We start from the raw sequence: 20,040 nt of genomic DNA on the forward strand, positions 1-20,040 counted from the left end.
CTCACTTAAAGCAACACCAAAACAGATATTTTTAGTCAGATTTACAGAGGACTTCGGTAAAATTTGAAGGATACATAAACATCATCATTTCTGTAATATGTGCATTTGTTTTGATAAGGGTAAAAAATGAATTGTATCAAGCAGAAATTTTTCCAGGCTACAAAAGAATGATTTCCTAAGCTAATGTCTTCCCACTTTCAGAGTCAAGAGATAATATTCTGCCTAATATTTTGCTTAACTCACCAGGCACACCAGTCTGCTGTGTGGCTTTTTTTCTTGTCTTTGGATTAAACAAAAAAATGATTGTAATTCTGCTGATGTCTATGTCCGTGGTGGTGTACAGTGGTAAGTGGCAATGTATTTTTATGATTATTTGACATTGTGTCAAAATTTTATTTTAAGTATGAGCATTTGGAAACAATCCTTCAGAAACACACCTTCTCTCCCCTCAAACCTTGTTGTTCAACATCCAAATGCACTTAAAAGGTTTATTTATGAAGTACTTATAAATATTTTTTTCTCAGGACTTCTAGTGAAGCAAGAAATATTTTGTGGGGCTAAAAATATAACAAAAAAATTGCAACTTCCCTTTGCTAGCACTTGGTCTATTTACATCTTTTAGACTCCAAAAATTGCATGTTACATATAAAAAGATTCTGCTCATTAAGTACATGTGTACTGTCTTAATTCTCCAAACTACTCAGTGCATCCTGTAATATAACCCGTGTTCAGTTAAAGCCCCGCATTCAAATTTTACTATGAATAGAATTTTTTTCTTCATACAGCTCTTTAGATTTTATTGTTATAATTGAATGAACTTCCCACAGACAGGGATGGTCAAACACCTGAAATTTCTGCAGTACCTGTACTGTGTAGGAATGTCAGTAAGAGTTGTGATGTGCAAGTGAAGAGAAGGACTCTTAGAAGGTGTAACACCATTTCTGGTCCATATCTAACACAAAAAACCCACACAGGCTAAAATATATTGATGAAGCTGAACTTTAGGTCTCCCCTATATAGAGAGAAATCAGCGAGAATATTCACATTTCCCACTACAGTGATAGAGAATGCTGAAATACCTGCACCATTTATTAATTTAAAAAATATTTTAAATTTTTAATAGCATTTCTTAATAAAATTTTAAAATTTTATTAATTTTTTTTAAATATTGGTAGTGCACTTAAAAAAATCTGGTCACTCATAAATTTTTCTCACATAACATTTGAAAGAGACCCCAAAAAGCTCAAAAGACTGTGCAACAGTGTCTGGATTCTTTTCGCCCAGCTAAGCACATTCTGAGCACAAAGATTTAAAATGTTACTGTGTTTAAGTTTGGAGAAGATAATTGATTTAAGTTTGATTGGGATCTATTCTGCTGATGTCTGCTTTGAGACTGAAGCAAATATCTGTACATGAAGTTGCATCTTTGAGAGAAGGTAATGTGATTTACCTTGAATAAATCAAATAGTTTGGGTTTGATGCACCCTGACTTTTCCTGGCACAATCAATATTTCTTCTCCCCAAGGATTGTAATGACTGTACCTGTGCCCTGTATTTTGACATTTTAATGAGCCACAATTGCAAAAAAAAAAAACAACTGGAGGTGCACTGATGGTTTTTTGATGGGCTTTTTTTCAGGCAACGCTTCAGAAAACTCTCGTCAGACTAGGAAAGTCACAGGTGCAGTCCAGAAACCATTTTACGTGTAGCTGAATGCTGAAAGAAATTCCATGGATACCGCGTACAAAGGGAAATATGTGCCAAGTTTTTTAGCAGATTTTTGAGAAAGGCAAGAGAACTTGACATCCTCAGGGTCTTCTGAGATTTAGAGGACTGAGTTTTGTAGTGCAGTCTTTTACTGGTTGCACAGGGAATGACGCAGGACCAGTAGCTCCAAATGATACCAAAAGAAGAAAAGAGAGTAGTTAATCCAGAAAGTGGTTTCTCTTTGTTCCTCCCCCCGTAATTTAAACAAAAGTAAGCAATCTTGTTAGCAAACATCGGTTCATTGATCTTGACTTAGTGACAATTGGAAATATTGTTCTTTGTAATGAGAGGATTAGAAGAGCCAATGGTTTACAACACTGCTGACCCCGTGGCAGAGATTCTTCTCCAGGGAGAACTTCAAACATTTATGTGTTAATTGGGTGTACAACTCAGTTTGCTGAGGAGAATTAAGTGCAAATGAAGGATACTGGAGCAATCACAGCTTCCAGCAGCCCTGAATATATATGGCTCCATCAATTTTCTCTTCTGATGCATTTCAAATCAATGGGATTTTCATGTTTCTCAGAATTTTGCTGAAAGGGCTAAATGCTCAGTGGCTGTTCATCAGCAGACACTGAGTTTGAGCCACAGTGTTATCCTGGCTCTAGGTGCACTTGATAGAACACAGCTCAGGGGAAGGATATGTGTCATGGCAGAGGAAATACAAGTTCTAAGCCTGGAAATAAGGGTCAGTTTTTCTTTAGCAAGCATATATACAAATATAGCATTCGATGCTGTTTTTGCAAGTTATGCCATTATTTTGCTTGAATCTGAATTCCTCATGGGCATCAGGCTTTCAGTTCAGACGTGTTCCAGTTCTGTGAAAAGCACTGCCTTTATCAGGAGACCTTTTCTGGTTTGTGGAAAGCAATTTTTTCCCCTTGGACCTGCTGCAATGAAGGACATTTCTGATGAATTTCTGTTTATCTAAAAGCTGCTTCTGACTAAGACTTTCAGGAAAAGAGTAACACAAGAGGAAGCACCTCTCCCTGCCTCACTCAATCCCCTATCCATATTTCACAACTGAACTCGAGAAATGAATTGCTGGACTGTTACCATGAATATCCTGTGTCATGCCACAAAAGTTGTGGGCATCCTGAGAAAGTCCTTATATATGATTTTAAAAAAACCAACTTATTTTTCCTAATCCTTTGCTAAACATGGAGTTAAGTTTTATACCTAAGAAGCCACTACTCTGCTTTACTCTCTTCCACCTCTATTTATTGCAGGAAAATGTAACAGATGAGCAAGAGAGCTGTCAGCTCTTTCCCAGAATCTTTCGAAGAGAAAAAGGACAACTTTCCTAATGCCAGTTATTCTGTAACACAAGATATGTCATAATTTTAACATTATGGGTTTTCTTCAGCTTTCGGTTTTTAGATTCTTGTGAAAGTAAATACCTTTGACTTACTAAGTTTTTTTAAAAAATAACCAAGTTTAAATAAATCCAAAGTAACACATTGTCTTCTGAAGTCATGAAGAGGAAAACAACAGGTTAAAAAAATGTGAAGGGAGATAACAAGTATTAGATTTCACTCCAATTCAGGACTTGGCAAACAGAAAAAACATGAAAGTGTTGAAAATATACCAAATATACCACAGCATCTTCAAAAAGAAAAAGAGATAATTAACTATAAGTAAATAAATAGTGATAGGAAGAGGGGCAATAAGGTAATAGCCAAAAAGACTCAGAAAAACCAAACCATTTGTCTTCAAATAACCTTGCTTCAAACAAGAGCATAGGGTTACAGAGTAGAAATATTTGGGGCATAGTCGGGCACTAAAACAGTTTTAAATAAATCTACTGATTTATCCCAGTAAGGGCTAATGTTCAGGTGAGCACAGGAAGACAAAGGTTTGCACACCCTCAACAGCAATACCTGTGTAATAGAGACTGGTTTTTGAGCTGAAGTGGATGTGACTTACCACTGTGCTTCATGGCTTTGGTAAATCAGCCTGTCAGTGCAGGAAGGTGTTCAAAATGCCTGCAGGGTATGTGTCATAATGAAATATATGATGATGGTTTAACGTGTTGGTTTTTTGTTTTAAAACCTTTTTCTTCTCAAATTTGTTTGCTGAGATAGGTGGCCAAGAGCTGGAGCCTCCAGCGTTCCTGCCAGAGCTTCTTAACACGCCTGAGAGAATCTTGAGTAAGAATGGTTTAAGCTTTACTTTCTGCATTCTGGCATGGCAGAGGGGAATCCCTCCTGCTCCAGAAGCATTGCAGGGAAGTGGGCTGTGAGCAAATAGCTGGGAGCTCATCTCAAAATGGTTTAACAACTGAAGCAAAACCAGGGGCAGTCTGGGGACAGTTATTGTCATTTACTTTTTTAAAAATAAGTGTGGGTTGTTTATTTTTTTCATTTAGACAATGCCACACTCTTCAACGGAGTCTTTCAAAATGTGGAAAGTGTTGCGTTATTTTTTGGTAAGTATGTGTTCCAGTTGTACTTGAGTACTGAACAAAAATCCCGTAGAGTTTGTTTTTATGTGTTTACTGAGAAGAAATGCTTTTTTTAAGCTGTAGATTTCCCCCAAGGCACTGTAATACTAAATACTGCTGAGTGCTAAGCACTGCTTAATGTCCCTGTGTTGCTGCCTTGTTCAGGCTCCATGTTCATGTGAATGACCCACTCCTGGCTCCCCTCCTTTACCATGTGTTTTATGACTGTTCCCTTTCCAGACTGCCTGGGTTCTCACTTCACCTGGTTACAGTCCATCTTCACCAACTTCCCTGCCCTTCTCAACTTTGTGAACAAGATGAAGTGTGTTACTGGGTTCTGCCCCAGGGATTTTGAAGACTATGGTTGCTCTTGCAGGTTTGAGATGGAAGGGCTCCCCGTGGATGAGGCTGATGAGTAAGTTGTATCCATGAGATGTGCTTTTCTACCCTGACTGGCTCTAAATGCCCTCATGCTCTGATTATTCAAAGCATAACATGTGTGTAAATGATTTAAAGACAGTTGTGGGGAAAAAAAAATTGATTTGGGGGTAAATAAGACCCACACCATCTGGCTCTGTTTAATTTAGTCATCACTCAATTGCCACCGGAATATCTGATAACGATCCATGGAAGGTAACTTCAAGTCTGGTGTATCAGCCCTTCCTGTGTTATTCCTGCCTACTGGTGAGCACTGTCTGCTTTGCTGGGCCAGCAGCCCCTGCCAGTTGCCTTACAGCACAGCTTGGAAACAGACCTTTGGGAATAAACCCTCGTTAATTCAGGGAATTCACTTGCACACATAAATCAGTGACCAAAACTGGAGGCCCTGTTAATAAGGAGAGTTGGGGAGCTCTAATCTGAGCAGTTTGGTGGGTTTGCAGTTTTACCAAACTGTTGGTATTGGGGGCTGTGTAATAAACCAGCAATCTAAGTTCACAGTGGACTCTAATAAAAATGTTGGCATCTGAGGGGGATTTAAGCATCATCAGAATCAGGTTACAGCTAAGTATGACTTTAGGTGGCATTAGGAGGTTAAGTAGATCTTGCCCTGAGTGCCTGTGTACATGACAAGGTTGTAAGACACGGGAGCATCAAGGCCAGAGCAATGTAGCTCAATGTTTCTTCCCAGTACCATGCACCAGGAATAGACCATCCAAATTCCACTCTGTGCTTTGGAGGGATATTGCCCCAGACCCTGACTGGGATAGTGAGAAAAAATGTAATCTTAGGCCAGGACAATCAGATGATTGTTCACTTATATCAGCAGTGGGTTTGAAAGGAAATTCAAGGAGAATCAAGATACATCCACGTCTTTGCAGAAAAAAGTTTTTCCAGCAATTTAATGTATTAATTCCCTGCATGAAGACAGCAATGGCTCAGAAAGGGCTGATGCCTATAGCTGGATGGAAATTAATCCATCCACTTTGCAGCACGGGATGGCTGGGAAAATGGAGAACTGACTCTGCTACTGGAAAACAGCCATGGAACTTCTCTATGAAAGGTTTTCTGAACAATTGTGATGACATCCTGAAATGAGAACCTGAGTCAGTTCTATGGGTTGATACCCAAAGAGCTGAGCACCTGGGCTTTTGCTTCACTCAGCTTTATTTTAATGTAGAGCAGCATAAAACCAGAAACTACAGAACCATCTGTCAGCAGGTTTGTCCTGAGAAACATCCAGAGAGTCAGTCTGTGTTTACAAATTGGTTTCCAGCCCCAGGGTGAGGTTTTCTTAGCAGCTCAGAAATCTCACTGCCCTGTGCAGCGAACAGGGCTGATTATTGCTTTGCCACTGACACAGATGTGCCCCTGGCTCAAAAGAGCCTCCAAACCAGTGGCTGTTAGGTGTTTGTCCCAGAGACAGTTCCCAATGTGTTGCAATTTTTTTCACTAATTTATTTCTTAAAAAACTAGTTTAGCAAACCTTGGGTTTGCCACTTCTGCTCCATAGGGAAAGGCTGAACACCTCACTGCAAGTTTTTAAGGCATTAGAAAGTGTCTTAGTGCCTATAAAACCAACCTTTTCCCATTTCCCAGAATAGTTAATTGTCATATCTAAATTAGAAGCCTAGTCTACCTCCATAGTCCATATGAAAGAGAAGCATGCCCAAGGGACAATCCATGCCTTACAATCTCCTGCTTGCAAAGGCAAAGCAAGTAAATTTTCGGATTAACTACTGCAGTAAGTGTTGATGTAATTGCGATGCTCCAACCAAACAAGAACTGCAGGGAGTTTGCATTAGACTAATTATGCAGCTAGAGGAGCTTTCAGATGCTAACACCTCACTAGACCTCAGGCAGAGACAGGAGTGTTTTGAGACGTGTCATCAGCTGGATCCTTAAAACCCTGTTGCTGATGGAGCTCACAGACTTCAGCCTCATCTCTGAAACAAGGCACGGCAGAATCTGTGGTGCAGAGGAGCCATCAGGGCCTCTCTGCTGAATGCTATTTCATTTGTTAGGGATGTTACTTGGACTCCCCTGGTTGTGAGGACAAATTAAATATTGTAATCATGGTTTATTAATATAGTAAGTGGTTAAATATTAAATGCTCTCCAATTATAGGAAGTGAGAAAGTGCACTTGTAGCCTAGAAGGGAGCCTGGCAAGGGGCAGGTGTTTGCTCTGTGCTGTAATCACTGCAGGACTGTTTTGTCCACCGATGCCTCAGGGCTGTGGGTGATGTGTAATAACACATTCACTTTGCCTTTAACAAAAATACCACATGAGCTTAACTAAATGTAACTCCTTAGTCTGTGATCACAAGTTCACCCTTCCTGGCATCAGCTGCTGGATGTGGGTGTTGATGTTGTCTTTGCATTTGGCATGGTCCAGGCCAATGGCAATTCAATAACAGACCCATGTCCTGAGTCCATTTCTCTGAAATATTTCAGTCTAGATCTAACAGCAAACCCCTGTTTAATCTGTGTAAAAATTTTACATGGAGTATATGGTGACTTGAGTTTTTTATTATTGTTTCATTTACGGGTGATGTCAGAGTACACAGATGCTGCTATTATATGAAAGCAGATGATTTATCTGTACAAACAGCAGAAGAGAGGAGAGGATTGATGAAGACCTTGTTGTTTTTTAGTTGAATTTTCATTGCTATTCACAGCTAAAGTGGCCATACAGGCATTTGAGGTTTGCAGGACAGCACTTGTGTAGCAAAACACAAGGTTTCTGACTGCCTGTGTTGTGTGGTGGTAGGAGAAATCTGCTTCACTCCAGTGTGAGACAATTATTTTGTGTCCCTTTCCCATGGATAAATGGTGCATTTTAATTCTTATTGTTGAATAGAAGCAAAAGAAATAGAGGATGACACTATCTGTATTTATGCAGTCCCAGTAAGACACTGGGTTCTGAAAGGCATTGCCAAGCCATTAACCCTCCATGAGTGCCAGGTCCAGTGCAGTTCTCCGAATCTGCAGTGGGAAAGTTTGGGACAGGACTGGATCTAAGACCTCTAGAGTTGAGCCATGGGACAATGTTTGTCAGCGAGGTGTCAGTGTTGAGGGGAGGTATTTGGGCACTGATAGTGGATTTCGTATTTAAACTGCCTGTATAGTCCTTGTACTTGTGGTACTCAGGTACCACAGCAGGACAGAAATGTGTGATCACACACGACTCGCAGACCTGCTCCCACAGCTCTGCATCCAGATATATTTATCCGACTACTCTCACTCAGGGAAAAGCAGTACTCAGCCTTTCTTTTGTCTAGGGATCCCACCATGGACCCCCTTTTCTCCTTTGGCACCTTTTGCATTGTTGTGTAAGGGCAACGTGGCAGCGTTACAGTCTGACCTCAAACTGAAATTTAGTTGTGAGAACTCTCTGTTATTTCATTCTTTTAAGATGCTGCTTCCAGCACCGCAAATGCTACGAGGAAGCACTGGAGATGGAGTGCACGTGGGACCCATCAAAGATTTCTACAGATGTCAGCTGCTCTACTGAAAACCTGACCTGTGGTGAGATTAACCTGTCACAAGAGCTAACACTGGAGCCTCACCATGACCAGAAGTGCGTTCTGGTCTATCTACCAAAAAGTCATAGACAAATCAAGCAGAAACCACCAGGGCTTGCCAGGGGTCCTGTAACAAGCAGCCTCTCCCTGAGGTTTCCCTGACTTTTCAGGACCACTAAACACTGCTTGAGATGTCTCCACACATCAGAAATGCAGCAGATGCTGAGTAGAGACCTGAAAAACAATTCTTTTGAGGCATCGAGGTCTGATTTTTATAAACGAACCAGAGAGGCAATAATCCAGCCATGCCAGACTTCACTGGTTTGTGTTTCAAAACCAGTGTTGGACTATGAAACTTGGCTGTGTTTAGCATGGAGAAGCTCAGTATAAATAGGTTTGCACTAATGAATACAGGCACAAACCTTACAGGCAGGAAAAGGCAGGTGGAAAAGGTTTTTCAATAGTGCCTTGTTTGGATCTTTGTTTTATTTCCAGAGTCTGGGGATCCCTGTGAACAGTTCCTCTGCACCTGTGACAAAGATGCCATTGAATGCCTTGTGAATGCACATATTAACTCTTCCCTGAATGGGCTGGATGTTTCCTTCTGTCCATCTCCAGTTACAGGTAATAATAAGGATCTGATCCACTGCCTCCTCCTGCCAGTTTGTCTGCCAGTATCGAATCTGACCCAAGGAGAATGAAGCAGTAGCTGGGTGCTTTCCTGCCACAATCCTGGCAGTCTGTCCTGTTCTCAGTTTCATGTGTCCTGCCCATTTACTGCTACTCGAGTGAATACCAGGAGAGGAGAAGGCAGCAGACTAATTGCTGTCCTGGAGCAGGTCCAGGAGAGGTTACTGAGATGGGGAGGGGGCTGAAGCCCATGATGAAAGAGGAGGAGACTCGGGGGAGATCTTTTTGCTGTCCTCAGTACTTAGTGGGGTGTGGAGAGAAAGAAGATGGAGCCAGACTCTTCCTGGAGGTGCACAGGGGCAGGACAAGAGGCAAGAGACACAACTACAGCAGGAAAATCCAGTTAGGTATGAAGAAGTTTTTTTGTCAGGAAGGTCCTGTCAGCCTTGTGAGGCTTTTTCCAGCTGGAAGGAATGAGTGATACTTGTGATGAGGTCACTAACAGGAATGCTAAAGGTATTGCTAGCCCAAATCTTCCCTTGAACCATGCAAAAACTAACTGGAAAAGCGAAAAACAGTCTGGTGAGTTACTTGGTTTCCATTTTGGAAGGAAAAATCCCTGCTAAAGATGAAGGGAATGTTTATGTCCATTGTCAAACACTGATTCCAGCTCTCTAGATGAAATTACAGCCTTGCGAGACCAAACACCTGTCCTGTGGGAGCAGGGCGGGGTTAAAAACTTCGTTCATATGGATTGCAATTGGAGCATGGCAGGGGGAGGACCTCTGGACTCCTAAACTGGGGGAGATGTGAAAAGGCAACGTTAGCTTTTCTAATCCTTTGGCTCGTAGTCACAGACCTCATTGCTGAGATCAGGCATATACCTCTGTATCGTGCTCTGGATGTGTGTACCCCCTCCTGAATAGGTCAAGGGAGAAGAAAATGCCCCAGGCAAGTTTGCATGGAAGCCAGGTTATTTTTTTGGGTTTTTTGGTTTTGTTTTTGGTTTTGTGGGTTTTTTTTGTGTTTTTTGTGGTTTTGCTTTTGGTGTTTTTTTTTTTAAGACAGTAATCTTTCACTGGGATCAGATGGCCCTAATATACAGTATGGTAGTTCCAACACACTACAGATAAAGGGGAAATTGTTAGGTGCTAACAGGAAAATCATGCTGGTTTTACCACTGCTGATAAAGATGGATTCATTTTTAGCTCACTGGATACCTCCACTGATTTTAGGTCCCCGACTATATTTCTTAATAAAAAAAAAAAAAAAGCGCCTTTGAATGAAACATTTTTATTTAGTGTTCACTCACGTTATTATCCTTCTGTGCAGCTGTTCTGCTCAGTTCAGATTTTGGGGGAAAAAATAATCCTATCTGATAAAATTCCAGGAAAAGGATTTTGTTAGATTCTTTATTACAGTGAAAAATTAGTGAAATGGGCATGTGTCTGACTAAACTTTGTTTTAATAGGAATACATTCAATAAATGCCTGATTTGGACTATTCAGATCAAACAGTGACAAATCCCCTCTGCACACTTAATGACAGACCTTTCTCTTTTTCAGAAACAATCAGCAAGAGAGAGCAGACAACACGTCATACAGAGGGTAGGTCATCTCTGTAATTCTTTGTCTGGAACATATTAAATTGAGACCAATTTATACTCAGAAAAATAAGCTGCTGAAACAGGAATTTAAAGAATGGTGATTGCTAACCAATTCCTCGTTTTTTTTATGTTGAAACTCTTTAACATTATTTTTTATTATTATACTCTATGTTGCTGAGTAGATTTTAGTATCAGCATGGTAAAAGTACTAAATTAGAAGTGCCAAGATCCAGTCTAAGGAGCATCCTAAGTCACAAGTCTGTGGAGTAAGAATCCATTTCTTTTTGCAGAGCTCCTTCATCGTGGGACTGATGGAACACGGGCAGTGACTGCCTCTGTGGAAGAAGGTTTGCAACTTAGAGTGCAAGAAGCTCTGTTTTCAGCTCCCAAAAGCTGAAAGAATACAAGTTGTTAGTTTTCTTTCTGGCCTTCTGAAAGGACTGATGTAGAAGCAGATATAACGTTTTGGTGATTGAATTTAGGACTGGATTGGGAAAGGTGCAATTTTTCAATTTGTGCATGTAATGTGTTTACCCAGTGTTTACAGTAAGTTTCCCAAGGGCTGAGAATGAGCACTCTACAACAAAATCTGTTTTCATCAAAACAGCCTTCTTTTTTCCCCTGGGAACACAGGCTGGAGCAGGTGAGCTGTTGGCAGAGATGTGCTGTGTGGGTGCCAGCCACTGGACCCACAGCCAGGTGCTTATTTCTTGTCTCTAAAGAGATGTTTAATTCCACAAGATCAAGCAGGAGAGTGAGGAAAGACTGAGCATGGTTTGTGGCAATGAGGCAGCAGTTTGGTGGTTTATTTTCTTGTAATGCAGAGACCCAGGCTGAAATCTTCTCACTCTGGTGCCTTCTGGGTGAGTCCCTAAACCATGAGACCAAGTGGTTCTTATGACAGTCTTAATTTTTTTTTCTGCTACAATCAATAGTTGTCTTACTGAGGAGTAAATGCTTGCAAAAACTCAACCACTGGGTGGGTGCAACCAAGCCACTGCTTAACTCAGAAAATCCTGAAATGGGTTGGGTTGGAAGGGACCTTGAAGATCATCTGGTTCCAGCACCCCTGCTGTGGGCAGGGACACCTTCCATTAGACTTGGTTGCCCAGGGAGAGGTGGAAAGTCGCATTTTTTTAGAACTTCAGAACCTGGTTTCAGGGTGTAGTGTGCTTCTCTCTGTGAGCCATTGCCCTAAGTGTTAATCTGGAATAAAGAAAACCATACAGAATCTTATTGGTTTTTTTTTTTAAGAAACAACACTTCTGACTTTTAAAGTCAGAAACAGCACATGCATGAGTGTATGTACTTGAAGAGGCTGAGTGTAAGTGCTGGCTGTTCCTTCATATCTCTTCTGTATTACCAGAGGAATTTTTTTTTACCAGATATTTCTCATTTTCACCTAGCAACAGCTCCAGTGTTGGGCCATGTTTTCTGGCTGCTTCTAGAAAGCTTGGTAGTAGAAAACTGAGAACTCCTGAAGGAGGAGAGCACCTGTATTTGCACATCTGTAGCAATCTTTCACCTCCTGAAAAACAATTGCTTGTGCTCTCTAAAGAGGCATAAGTCCAACACAGAGCTCAAAATATTACTAAGGGATAAAAACCTGTACTAGGAATTTTAGAAAGCTGAAAATGTAACACAGATAACATACCTAGTCAGATTTTGAAGGAAACATTTGGAGAACCACCTATCATTTAATTCTGATTATTCAAGCCCAAAGGACCTTCAACTTTGTCAGCTGTGGAAGCCGCATTAAACCAGAGCTAAGTATCACTCAGAAACTCATTCAAAGGCAAAGGCATTCTTCTTCACATCTCACAGCCCTGACAACACACAAAAAGAGGCAGAGATGATTTTTTGGATCATTTGATAGCCATGCTTCTAATTTATCAAAAGGTAGCTGACAAATGAAATTTATTTTATGAGATAAAGAAATAAATTAGAGGTTAGGGAGTTACATGGCCTTATAGCTGCCCACCCATACCTGACACAAGGTGTTCACAAGGAATGTTGCATCTTTCTGTGCACAACAGTGGGATTTCAGACCTAATCCTGTTTAGTCCATTTGTAAAATGAATTTCCCACATCAGTCATATCTATGTTCCTTCTTTCATAGAAACATAGTATCCTGTGTTAGTGGAAAGTGCATTATTTGCATGCAGCAATGAGATTATTTTATCAGTATCACTTTGCCTACAACAATCAATACACCACTGAGAAAAATAGGCAAATCTCACTCCATGACATGCCTAGGTCTTCCTGTTTTCAGAAAAATCTCTTCTCAGCAACTATCCATAAGAGTCTGTGCTGGCCACTTGTATTCTGAGATTACATTTTCTGTCTTCAACAGTGATTTCTTTTGAGCCCAGTGAAATGATCTTGGTGACTCCCAAAGCCAGAGGTAAGAGTCTGATTAAACTTTTATTGGAAAAATTTGGCAGTCTTGACTCCAGGTGAAGATGGATTTTTCATTTATGAAGCTCTGTGGTGCCACAGTCTAAAATCTGAAGCACGGGATTTCTGGATAATACCTCTACTACTTCTGCTGACTGGCACATCCCTCAGCAAACTACTTCCTTTCTCCTAATTACCCTCTTTATAAAATCAGGCTAATAGTGATGTTTCATTAAGCTTTATAATGCTTTTGGTAATAGTCACTCCAGAAATGCACATCAGAGATGCAGCAGGTAGGTGACTACCATGATGCCTCTGTTTTTTGTACAGTAACTACAAGAGACCACAGAGGAACAGCTCCTGCTCCTCCCACCCTGTCGATGAAAGGTCAGTGACCCTCAGCTTTCCTCTTTCTTTGACTGACACAGCAATTCTTTCTCTAAAAGCATTACAGTTAAAACCCTGTGCATGGTGACAACAGAGAATCAAATTTAGATCAGGGTCAGATAGCAGATACACAAACAATAAAACCAGACTGAGAAGCATTAGCTGTTTCTCGCCTCCAGCCACTCATTTGCACTCCTCACCCAAGTATTTCTGAAAACCTCTTCACATGAGCTTTTCAGATATAATGGTTGGTGCTGTAAATTACATTCATAGCATCTGCTGCCAGAAGGGCTCACTTTGATTTTGCCTCCTCCTTTATTATAGATAATTTCATCAAATTCTTTACCACTCTAAGACCTGTTTCAGCTTTCACAGGTGTTTGTGCTTCGAGCACGGCCATATCAGTAGGTACAGCTAAAAATGGAGCATCTTGGTAGTTTGGGAACTTTTCTGTGGCTCTCTTTGTGTAGGAAGGATTATCCAGGCAGGATGAAATCCACCAGAAAAATGTAAAGGAACTTTGCATATGGGGAGTAGAAAATAGTAATTTTTTGACTCTGATTACACTGAGCAGTATCCTGTCTCCCATCTCAGTGCAGAAATTTGGCATTACTGTACTAAACACTGGTCAAAATCACTAAATGTTCCCCCTGTTAACTTGAATGTTAATCAGAAAATCTGTGTATTGTGTTCCAGGCCTGCACAGCTTCCACGAGATTATTTGTAATATTTATTCTTTGTGCAGAACTTCCCAAACTCTGGTTTTATTTTCTATATCTAGCAAGAATTGCTTTCATTTCAACACATCACTGCCACAGTGGTATAAGATGTGCATGTTGCTGAGCCATCAAAACTACTGTGAGACTGTTGATCCCTTTCTGCCACCTTTCATGGGCTTTGTTGTGTTCTTAGCAGTACTTTCTTTTAATCTGTTCTCTTATCCTATGACAGGTTATTTTCAAAACATACTAAAACCAGAACGTCAGAGAGACAAGGTTAATGAATTTGGGTTTAGTCCAATTAAAAATTTCAGCCAAGGAATTCAGAAGAAAAGATCTTAAAATACCGAAACTCAGGCTCACTAGTATTTCAAAGCATTTAGTTTGTGAAATGCCACATTCTTCATACTGACATTTAGAAAAAATGAAACATTTGATAACAATGCTTCCTTTTACAAGCTAGCTTATATAAAAAAAAGGTTTAAAAAGAAAGAAAAAAGGATATTAAGTATCCACAAATTTAACAAAACATTCTTGCTCAACAATAAATATATACCAATTTAAACTAATGTCCTGAAAATAATGTATTGATATGTCAAATTATTTTTCCCCTGATATTTTCTTGTGTTTACAACCCAGTAAACCCTTCAGTCACCCAGCTCTGCATCAGTCAAATAATTTCCTGCTTTGACTAATGTTGTTCCCAATTTTGGAACCTTCAGGTAAATAGTCACCTTTTTTAAATCAATTTACTCAGAAAATGACATCTCATGACATCTCACCTGTGCTTTATCTCTCATTACAGCTGACTAAGAAGCAACCAATGTGGTTTTCAGCAACTGGCACAGCTCTTTTTCTCAGTACACATAAACAGAATTTAAAAAAAAAGAAATCAGTAGTTAAACTGATCATAGTTAACCACAGTACTTTCTTCTGAAAGGAAAGGGATGTGAAGAAATGACCAGTGTGGATACTCTTTGCTTTTCCAATTTTCCTCTTGAATGTCTTTTCTCTATGGCCATCAATTCCCACTGGTTCTGCCTGAGGGTATTACTCTGACCAGCTATCTAAAATTAAAATCTCACTGTTTATTTTCCATGTCTTCTTCTGCTTTACTGTTTCTGCTTACTCAGAAGAAGATGGATTTATGGCAGCTGTGGTCCCAGTGGAAGAGATAACCACCTCCCCAGCCTCATTCCCAGGAGATATTTACTCAGTGCAAGTCAAAATTGTCCCCACTGAGACTTCCACGGGCACATCTGCAAGGACAAAAGAGAAAGGCAAGTAAAAAATGAATTACACCTAATTTATAGCACTCCCCTATTCCTGTTCACAGCTGTCTGAGGAGTGCACAACACTGACTGCCCTGGAAAGGGTAGCTCACTGCCAGCTGACAAGGAAAGCTTAACTAACATTTAATGAACAGCCTCCAACTATGAATTGAAAATTTTAGTTGATTATGCTTCAGAATATGCACCCTTGGACACATCACTGAAAGAAGAATTTATTCAACCTTCACAAATCTGATCTATGCATCTGTCTTCTCCAGAGACAAGTCCTGCAAGGGGTGCCCCAACCATGGCTTCCTCTGCAATAGCTCTGGAACTGGGACTGTCTGACAGGGGACCCGATGAACCTGCAGGAAAAGGTAAATAAGGGGTTATTTCCCCATTATAGCTGGTAAAATATTCAGCTACCTCTATATTAAAAGTAGGTATATATTACATACAGAGATTATAGTTACTTTAAACCATAGATAAGCACAGATGTATTGGTATTTATAAGAAGAGGAGGTGCAGACATCTGCAAAACTTTCCATCAGTATAACCTCTCCTGCCAATGTGCTATCACTCACACTTAAAGAACCTACTTATTATTAGGTTATAAGAACATTTTTTCATACAGTGCAAAATCTAAAATGAGCTCAGTGAATGTTCCCACTTGCTTTTGCTTGTAGGCAGTAATTTAATGACATTTTTAAGTTACTTTGTTTTACAGCAGAAGTAATATTAGGAACTTCCTAACTCCTCGTTCTGACCTTTTGCAAAAGTCTTGCCAGAGTCAGACTTCTTCTCACCATTTCTGATTCTGTACCCATTCCTGCTCAGAGATCCCAGAAATCCCAAGACATTTCGAGGCCTGACACTGCTGGAAATTCACGCTCATGGACTGTCCCATCCATCTTGTTTGCCTTTCTAATGGAGAGAAGCAGCCCCAGAACTGAAAAGAGCAGACATGAAGAATCAAACCAACCTGCCACCAAAGTGGAAAATTTGATTGTAAAGCATCAGCTGTTAGAGAGCACATGTCAATGCATGAACCTTGTGGTTCATCCTCAGTGAATTAACATGAGAGAGTGAAGACTCAAGCAGGCACGTAGGCAGAATTTCCTTTTGGAGGCAGTAATCCAGGGTTGTCCCTGGAAGAAGCAGGGAGTCAGTCTAGAGCTTCAGAAGGGGAGATGGGATTACTCAAGGGATCAGGGAGGATGCAGAGGGAACACAAGCCCTCCATCTCTTTCCTGCAATCCAACCAATCAGTCCCTTCAAGTCCTTTCCCTGGCAACATCCCAAAAGAGGCCCCCTTGACATCTTTTTGCTGATATGGAATACTGTTTTCTCTCAAATCTTAGGAATAATTCCCACAATATCTGTTCTTCCTGAATAGGGGGAGCCACAGAGACATTAGGATTGGGACATGGTGATGCCCAAACCTCGGCACCACAGCAGCCACTACAACAGATCATTCCTTCACCTGGACCAGGGGGATTATAGATTGAATTGAACTATATTTCAAATTAAACCAAAAAAGATATTGTTTCCTCCAGCACAACATGGTCATTGCCCAGCTATCACTGTGCAAGTACAAGAAGTTAGGGCTGTATTTGCTGAATTAGCTGAGATAGAAGCCACTGAATAAATTTTTCAGAAGAAAAATTTAGCTATGAAGGATTACAAAGGACTGCAAAGCATTCTCATTGCAATCCAATTTGATTTGTAATTTTATTTTCAGAGGAAGTCTCTCTCCCCTTGAAGTATTTCCCTGTCCTTCTGCTGTCTTGCTCAGCAGAATTCTAAGAGCCATAACTTACAGACTGAAGCAATAACTTACAGATTATGAAGTGTTGTCTTTCAAAGTTTCTGATAGCTCTGAAAACACTTCTGTCATCACAAGGGAGCCCCCAGCCAGTGAAAACATGATGTGTCAAATAACGACTTTGCTTTACAGCGTGTGAGCGATTAACCTTCCTGCAAGAGAGAGGAAGTGGAAGAGCGAAGAGGGAGCTGCCCCAGCTTGGAGAAATGCTGTTCTGCTTAACTGAGCGGTGCCCAGAGGAGTTTGAGTCTTATGGTTGCTACTGTGGCCAAGAGGGAAGGGGCCATCCCACCGATGCACTGGACAGGTGTGGGCTCTTCTGTGGTTGCCACTAACTGTGGGGATTATTGGGGTGCCCATGGACCAAGAAAGATCAGTGCATCTTTTGTTGGGCATTGCACAGCTATGTATCAGTAGTCAGGTCACATTTTGGGGAAAAAAAAGTCCACTTAAATAAGTAACACATGAAATACTCTAATGTCATTAAGACTCATTCTACTGTTGCGTCAGTGTTTTGGAGAGGACTTAGTAACTCAATTAAAATAATTAAAATAAGAAAGGAGGTAAGCAGAGCAGAAGGAAGGGTATATTAAAAGGGATGAGGACAATTGAAACTTGGCTAAGAGGTGGTTTGGAAAGTGATTTATGAAGAGAAGAATTAACATCCCCCCACACTGCACTGTCCTTCAGAAGAGAGAAGAGATGGAGCAAAGTCCTCCTGAAGTTGCAGCCCAGAGCCCTTCCATAGCTGTCATGGCATGGCTGTCAATGAGGAATAATGCAGAGAATTCAATCAAAGTAAAGAAGTTTCCTCTGAGAGTGTTGGATTTACAACCAAAAATCTCTCCCTGTGTGGAAGTTCATGATAGTTGGGGCACATCAGGTCTAAATACAGCACCTGGTTTACAGCACACACCTTTTTCCTACACTTGCACACAAATACAACTGCCCATTCATGAAAAAAATAGACCAGATGAAGGCTGGTGATCTGGCCATCATGATGCAGCTTTCATATTTTCAGCCAAGATTGGAATACTTGAAGACACTTCTCATGGCAGATTAGGTCATGGTCACAATTGTAATTATGTGCCTTAAAATACCACCCCCCCCCCCAAAACAACAGCATTGTTAAACACATGACACCAAAGGAATTAGGAAGGAGGAAGAAAAAGTAGGAGCAAGTATAGGAGGTAAGTAGGAACAGTTTTTGTTTTCTTCTTTATAGAAAAAAAATTCCATGGTATGAAATTTTCTAAAATTTCTTACTTTTAATGGGCATTGAAAATAAAGACATACAAATAATTGAGAGCACTCTGGGATGCAGGAAGACTTAAGTATTTTGCATTTACATCTACTGTTTATTTTAGATGCTGCTTCTCTCATCACTGTTGTATGGAACAAGTTAAGAAACTGGGATGTCATGCAGAAAGAAGTTCGAGATCTGAAGTTTTATGTATTGATCATATGCCAAAATGTAAGTTTGTGTTAGAGGAAATTCTCATGTCCTGACAGTGTATCAGCATGACTGTATTCAGCATGACAGACTGAATGCCACCATGACTGAGAGCTGCTAGGGCTGAGTATGGAGACACAAATATTTAGGTTACAAAAAGTTAATGACGTTTACTTTAAACTAGAGCTTTATTCCCAGTTGAAACAAAGGTTATTCTGCCACTGTGCGTGATGTGACCTGGTCAGGTTGAGAAAATTACGTTCAGACATTTTGTAATTGCAGACAGGAGTCAGCTCTTTGTGCCTTTACATTCATAAATTCAATTAAAGCCAGTCAGGCCTTCCGCTGCCTAGCACCTCTGTGTCAGGCTTGTAGTTAGATGGCTGAAGGTGAATTTGGAGACTAAAATTTGAGGAAGATTTGAAAATTTCATCACACTTTGACTAATTCTAACTGCTTTCAAACATTAATTCCTCAACTCTTCTTTTTAAGGCGTTGGCTGGAGCATATGTGAGAAACTCCTCTGTGCCTGCGACACGGCGGCAGCCGAGTGCATGGGCTCTGCCTTCTTCAACGAGAGCCTGAAGCTCCCACATGGGCAGCAGTGCCGAGAGGAGAAACCCTCCTGTCAAAGTGACCCTTATGAAAAGCCCCCAGGAGGCACAGGAACAGGCACAGGCGTTTCCAGCTCCGAGGAGAGCAGTGAAGAGGAAGGTCCACTGAGGAGGCAGTCAAGAAGGGCAAAGAGGGGGACACGCCGTTCCGTTGGGAACTCCAGAACTGTGGGACGTGGAGGCAGATAACCGGCCACCTTCATGGGCTTGGGAAGCAGCACGGAGCCTTTTGCAGTCAGCCACCATGTACCTTACTCCTCCTTAGGCTGCCTTACACAGCACACAGATGATGTAACCATAGACTAGGTATTAGAATTAGGCTGTATTAACTCATTACTGTAGGGAGGTCATCACTGTGGACCATCTACCTAGGCCAGATACTACATGAAATAATTATTTGACAGTATTCTGTATAATTTCACTTGATTTCTACGTAAAAAATGTTCTAATCACAGACTGATTTTTGTTAACTGTGTGCTTGGTTCAGGCTGGATCTTGCTGTATTCAGGTTTTTAATTAAACCAATCTGCAACTACTGCAACTCCTTTTGCAGACATTCTTCCTTTACTGAGCTTAGCAGGAAACACACAGAAGGAAAGCTGAAGTAGCTACATGAAAATGAGCTCCTTTTCCCATTCCTATCTACAGCTGTGTGTGACTCACTTCTGAGGGGAATAGGAGGTCCAAAATGCTGGACAGACCCTTCTCTTAGGGAAGTCTTTTGCCTCCCTGGGGCCCAGGTTAAGGATATCACTAGGAAACTTCCCAGCTTGGTACGGCCCTTGGACCTTTACTCATTACTGTTCTTCCATGTGGGGGGCGATGAAGTCACGACGTGTAATCCAAGGGTGATCAAGAGACTTGAGCACCTTGGAATGGTTGGTCAGGGAATGTGGAGCACAGGTCACTTTTAGCCCTATCCTTCCAGAAACAGACACAGTCTATTAATATCTGTCTCCATGGCT

At 40.9% G+C, this 20,040-nt stretch overlaps 1 protein-coding gene across 1 annotated transcript; it reads left to right on the top strand.

Moving 5' to 3' along the window:
* The first annotated feature begins 299 nt into the window (after positions 1-299).
* OC90 (otoconin 90) lies at positions 300-19,427 on the top strand. The gene is given in 17 exon segments (XM_050329301.1): positions 300-337; positions 2,353-2,359; positions 3,848-3,917; positions 4,136-4,195; positions 4,451-4,625; positions 8,065-8,177; positions 8,669-8,797; positions 10,369-10,410; positions 10,700-10,756; positions 11,050-11,052; positions 12,763-12,839; positions 12,841-12,865; positions 15,049-15,192; positions 15,462-15,560; positions 17,141-17,315; positions 18,376-18,482; positions 18,954-19,427. Coding segments are annotated over 17 exon segments (1,632 nt in total). The 3' UTR covers positions 19,265-19,427.
* Positions 19,428-20,040: the final 613 nt, after the last annotated feature.

The sequence above is a fragment of the Myiozetetes cayanensis genome, unplaced genomic scaffold (genome assembly GCF_022539395.1).
Source record: "Myiozetetes cayanensis isolate MyiCay16 unplaced genomic scaffold, myiCay2020 scf1, whole genome shotgun sequence".
NCBI lineage: Eukaryota > Metazoa > Chordata > Aves > Passeriformes > Tyrannidae > Myiozetetes > Myiozetetes cayanensis.